This window comes from Uloborus diversus, unplaced genomic scaffold (genome assembly GCF_026930045.1).
Source record: "Uloborus diversus isolate 005 unplaced genomic scaffold, Udiv.v.3.1 scaffold_1431, whole genome shotgun sequence".
Classification (NCBI taxonomy): domain Eukaryota; kingdom Metazoa; phylum Arthropoda; class Arachnida; order Araneae; family Uloboridae; genus Uloborus; species Uloborus diversus.
In genome coordinates this window covers 5,811-11,546 of record NW_026558134.1, presented here as the reverse complement: position 1 = coordinate 11,546, position 5,736 = coordinate 5,811, and the positions used below count along the sequence as shown (strand labels likewise).

Sequence of the window (5,736 nt, the reverse complement as noted above, 5' to 3'; positions counted from 1 at the left end):
AAGTCCACTTTACCCTCAATCTCAATTTTGTCACCTGTCACATTGTGGAGACTTACGTGTGGCGATGTCAACAACAGTTTCAATATAAATTCACGAGCCACATCTGTCCTAACGATTGTCACATTGGCTCCAGTGTCGACAATCAGTTTGCAAGGATTCCCATTTACATGTGCGTAAATGAAAAGTCCATCACTGTCACTACTAGCAGAGGAAATCTGCAGAGCTCTGGTGGAGGTGATTTCTTTCCCTCGCGTAGCTTGGCGAGCCGGACAACTCCTTCGCAGGTGCCCTTCACTACCGCATTTCCAGCACTTCTGCTCTTGTTTCTTTTGCGCTGTTATGCTGTTCAGATGTCTTGCCAAGTCACCGAGTTGTCTCTCGAGTTCAGCGAGATGGGACGACCTGGAATCAGACTCATCAGCTTCCAGAGTTCGGATGGGATGGCGATCCACACGGATTGCTTGCTGGGCGGCCTCCAACTTCATCGCATACACAACAGCAGAATTCAGATCTTTGACATCCGCCATCCGTAGAGCTTTCTGGATTTCCGGATCTCGAACACCCTCGATGTAGTAGTTGAGTGCCAGGTTGTCTCGAACATCCGCAGGACAGTCGCAAAAAGCAAGATGAGACAGTCTCTCGACGTCCGCCGCTAGCTCTTGCAGGGTTTCCCCGGTTTTCTGGAAACGGGACTTCAACTGGAGTCTGCTGAAATCTTTCTGGCACTTCTCACCGAAGCGAAGCTCCACGTAGATGTGAGGGCGGCGAAATCCAGGCACTGGCTGTCCGGAAGCGTCTGAAGAATGTCCGCTGCGTCACCTCTCAGGGATGCTGCAAGATGTCAGGCCTTGGTAGCAGAGTCCCATCCTTTCGCTTCCGTCACTATCATGAATTGAGTTTTGTAAACCTGTCACGAAGTTTTCCCATCAAATATGGCAAGTTTAATGGACGGTCGAGCAACCGATGTGGGAGCGCCAAACTGTACAGAGCTGCTTTCCGCGGTCGCCAATCTCGTCCTTAATTATTTCTTCCTTAAATGAAGTCAATTTCTTGTCTTCTTCTTCCAACTTATTTTCCACATTGGCGATGCGCTCTTCCACAGTATCAAATTTTTCTTCCAGAGCATCGACTTTATCTCCCATGGCGGTTAGTTGATTCTCCATCATGGTTTTCATCGACGTTAGGTCACTTTTCATTTCATCTTGACTTGTAGTAATTTTAGCAGTTAAATCACTATTTAACAGTTCTTGGTTAGTCGCCCATTCATTTTTCAATTGTTCTTGATTTGCAGTAAAACTTGCAGCCAAATCACGTTTTAATTGGTCTTGATTAGCCGCAAAACTTTCAGTAAAGTCACTTTTCACAGCATTGATTGCGTCAAGAAGTTGTTTTAATTGATCATCCATTGCGTGAGTAATCACCATAAAAACAAAGTCTATAAATTCAAACAGTCTTTTTGAAAAATGTCCAAAGTCACACTTACTCCAAGAAAGTCCAGAAGAAGCCCCACGTTGGGCGCCAATTGTAACGGATCCGCTGCGACTTCCAACTTTCTTGAAAGGACGACACAGTTCTTGATAAAAACACAGGAGCTTTATTTACACTAAGTACAGAAGAAATCGTTAACAACTGCTAAATTAATCATCAGCAATTAAACAAATATCACTCAACACCGTAAACTCAACTGTTACACACGTATTTACTTCCAAATACGAAAACAACACAGCGAAATGCCTCGCAATAAACAGAGCTAATACACTCTCAGAACAAATTCTCAATCGAAACTGAACTTTTTTATCACGCGGGACGCTTTTATAAACATCGAAAAATTTCCACAACATTCTTGCTGCTTCTCGAAATGCGTAGACCGTTATCAAATTTTATCAATGAAAAAAAAAAAAAGGAAAAAGGGGGTTCGTATACTTCAGCCGAATGTAAAGGGGTTGTATATTCATTACAAGAAACTATTTACAGGTTACGTTACTACAATAATTACTATTTACAGAATTCGTAACAATACGTTTGGCATTTAATTTACTGAAAAAACAATGTGTAAAAATGTGCATTTAATTTTGAATTACAATGTACGTTGTTACTTCAAATCTCAAAGTTATTTCGAATTCAGTAGCTCCTCTGATACGATAATGCGTTTATTTTGGAAAAAGAAAATATTTTAATATCAAAGTTATAACGCTGTTCCAACTATCTCTCTAATCTGTAACTGATAAATAATTAATCAAACTTTTATGCCTCTTAAAACATAAAAACAGCGTACTCATTATATTTTTAAATTGAAGTATAGAAGATTTCTCACCATAAAATCTGAAACTGAAATCTACCCCTCCCCCCCTCCTGTAAAACCAATAACTCTAAAATATGGAAGGCATTGAACATAATATCTAAAACAAATACATTGTCCAAACCTATTTTTCTTTTTTTTTTTTTTTTTTTGACGTAAAAATACTTAAAGAAAAACGAGGGGATTGGGAGAGGAATCGAGTAACTTGGTCAAGTCGTTACTTTTTGGAACTAAATAGTTAACCAAAATTTTTGTCTACAATAGACAAATGTTATGCACAAGTAAAACATATAAAAACGGGCTTACAGTATTTTTTATACAGTAAAACCTCGCTATAACGATATTTTGGGGACCAAAGAAATATATTGTTGTAGAGGGATATATTGTTATATCGAGGGCCTATATATTTTGATAATACAATAGGTTTTTTTATTTAAATGTTATAGTATATGCATTACCTAGGTGTAAATGTTTTTATATATAGTATATTTGTAATGCATTTATTGGCAAGGTGTTAATTATGATTAAATATTACTATCAATTGAAATAAATTCCGAAAATAAGCTCGTAAACATACCTCAAATCCGTTTTTATTGAAAAAATTCAATATTTTTGTTTGTTTGGTCGCATTTTTGACTGTTAAGTCAACCAACAAAGTATACAATGAGTCCAAAGCACGAAAATGATCCTCGTTTGTGGATGGAAGACTTGAAAAAAATGTCCGCAGAGATTTGACTGATTGAAGTGCTTCCTGGGTCGACAATAAGGATTGTGATGAACTCGTATTATCATCATCTTCCTCCTCATCGTCTTCTTCTTCACTATGTTCCATCTCACCAGTAATTTCAGAGAGAATTTCTTCATCAGTAACTCCTGCGAAAACAGTAAGATCATCATCCGCTGTCAAATAATCCTCTACGTTCACTCCATATTTTTTGCCCGTTTTTTCCTCGAGTTGGGACACAGATGTTTGGAGATTCAAAACTATTTCCTGATCATATAAAATATCACAGTCTGAGGAATTTTCATCACAATCAGATAACATTTTATCTTCTAAGACACCTAAACCGGCCTTTTTCCAACAATTCAGAATGGTTTTCTCTGTTACTGCCCACCAACTTCCAGCACTAAAGTCACATGCGTCCTTAACATTTACAGCTTTAAAAGGGTCATCCACTTTATTTTCAATCCCCAGAAGTATCGATTCTACCAAACGTTTCCTATAGTATCCTTTAAAACATTTAATTATGCCCATGTCGAGTGACTGCAATATGGAAGTGCAGTTGGCCGGAAAAAAAAAACAATTTCAACGCATTGTAGTTTTGGAATTGAGGTGTGGGCGGAGCAATTATCAATCAACAATGCAATTTTTTTCTTCCTCTTCATTTCCTTATCTAACCTCAGCAACCATTCAGAAAAAAAATTTAGACGTCATCCAAGCCTTTTTATTTGCTTTATATTCCACAGAAAGACTTCTCACATTCTTGAAGCACCTTGGCTTCAAAGATTTGCCGATAACAAGAGGTTGAATTTTATGTGTTCCTGTACTATTGGCACACAGAAGAACAGTCAATCTTTGTTTTGATTTCTTCCCGCCGTGACACTTTTCACCCTTAAACGCCAATGTTCTATTAGGGAGGAGTTGAAAAAACTGCCCAGCTTCATCAGCGTTATAAATGTCTTCTGGTGCATACTTTTGAAGAATATCTTTCATCTTCTCTTGTCCCCAGGCATTTGCCTCATTCATCGGAGCAGATTTTTTCTCTCCGTGAATTTCCTGGAAAGTGATTCCGTGGCGATCCCGAAAACGCATTAGCCAACCATTGCTAGCTTTAAAAGTTTCGTTCCCTAACATTGCTGCATATTTCCTAGCTTGTGCACATAATAAGGGTCCATTTATTGGGATATTTGTTGCCCTCATCTCTTGAAATCACTTCAGGACGGCAGCATCAATGTTTTCATTAGTCGCGACTTTTAGTCGTTTTCGCTTGGGATTAACTGAATTTGATCTCACAGCATCTTCAATATGTTTCCTCTTCTTGAGGAACGTTGCAACTGTAGATTGAGATAATCCATATTTCTTAGCTGCATCAACCTGCTTCATTCCATCATCAATATCGCTGATGACGTTGAGTTTATCTTGAAATGAAATTTGCTCTCTCCCTGCCATCTTAGGGAAAAATACACTAGTGAATAAAATCAAAGCTTCCGTTTTCGTCGATTATGTGACAGTGATGACGCAATCAGATGGGAATGTTACACCTTTTCAGATCATCTTCATTTGCTACTCACTCAAAAAAAAAAAAAAAAAAGAACATTTTCTGTTTTTTTTTTACTTGGCAAGCAGTTTTAGATGTTTAGTTTCTCTCTCCATGTGCATGTTTTCTTTTCCCAAAAAAAGAAAAAAAAATGCTGTGGTTTAAACAAAATAAAAGAACAATCTCAATGGGGGGGGGGGGGGAAAGGAAGGACGGTTTCAGCTCTTTATTCTTTTGGTCTAGACGCCTTTTGATACAAGGGCGCCTTTTTTTTTTGTTCATATGTGTTGCAAAAGAAATTTATACGATTGTACTACTTTTTTATTTATTTTGGAAGGTGCATTTTTGTTTTGACTTGTAAAAATAAACTATCTCCAGCGCGACGCCGTTTTGGAAACGCATTGTTTAAAATGTAGCGCGAAACTTAGAGCTAACCATTTTTAAAGAAAAAATAAAGTTTTAAGGGTTTTTTTTTTTTTTTTTCTTTTTTAAATAGGAGGTTACTTTCAGGATTTTACTGTACTTGAAAACCAAATTATCGTAATAAAGAGGGGTTGAAAACTTAAAAAAACATCGCTTTACAGGGGTTTATTGCTGTAGAGAATATCGCAATATTGAGAGGAGGATAACATTAATTCCTATGCGAGTTCACCGGGACCACGAAATATTATCGTTGTAGAGGGATTTATCGTTGTATCGGATAGCGTTGTAGCGAGGTTTTACTGTATATGATAACTTGAAATAGTCGAATTATAACGAACAATCATGAAAAGATATACATGTTCTATAGCAAAAATTATATCACAACATATTCACCTCGATCCAAAACGGAGAATGTAAAATTTCTTGCGCCTCATATGCTCAGCTTAGTGTCCTTCAGACATACCTAAACAGCATTCGCGGCTCCTCATTAGGAAGAAAAATGCTAGTGGAAGCTCACCTATTTTCATTATATTGCGCTTTTGAATAGCATGTTTAGACTCATCAACAAGGTAATTATTTTTTCTTTTAAATTGGCAGCAAGAGGATTGCTTGCTTCAATCAGCAATGTAATTTCACCGCCACTATTAGACATGATCAGAGCTGGGGCGTGCACAGAAATTTTGGGGCCCGTCATAAATGACTTTTACGCCCCCCCCCCCCCCACATTGTTTACCGCTATATTTCACCCCTTAATTT

The 5,736-nt window shown here is 37.8% G+C and overlaps 1 protein-coding gene and 1 pseudogene across 1 annotated transcript; both read right to left on the bottom strand.

The window, feature by feature from the left end:
* Positions 1–3,079: 3,079 nt before the first annotated feature.
* Positions 3,080–3,554, bottom strand: LOC129232977 (tigger transposable element-derived protein 6-like; the record flags this gene model as incomplete). The annotated part of the gene is made up of 1 exon (XM_054867061.1): positions 3,080–3,554. A coding segment is annotated over exon 1 (475 nt), but the record flags the coding sequence as incomplete, so codon positions are not given.
* A 96-nt stretch (positions 3,555–3,650) lies between these two features.
* Positions 3,651–4,469, bottom strand: LOC129232978 (tigger transposable element-derived protein 6-like; annotated as a pseudogene).
* Positions 4,470–5,736: the final 1,267 nt, after the last annotated feature.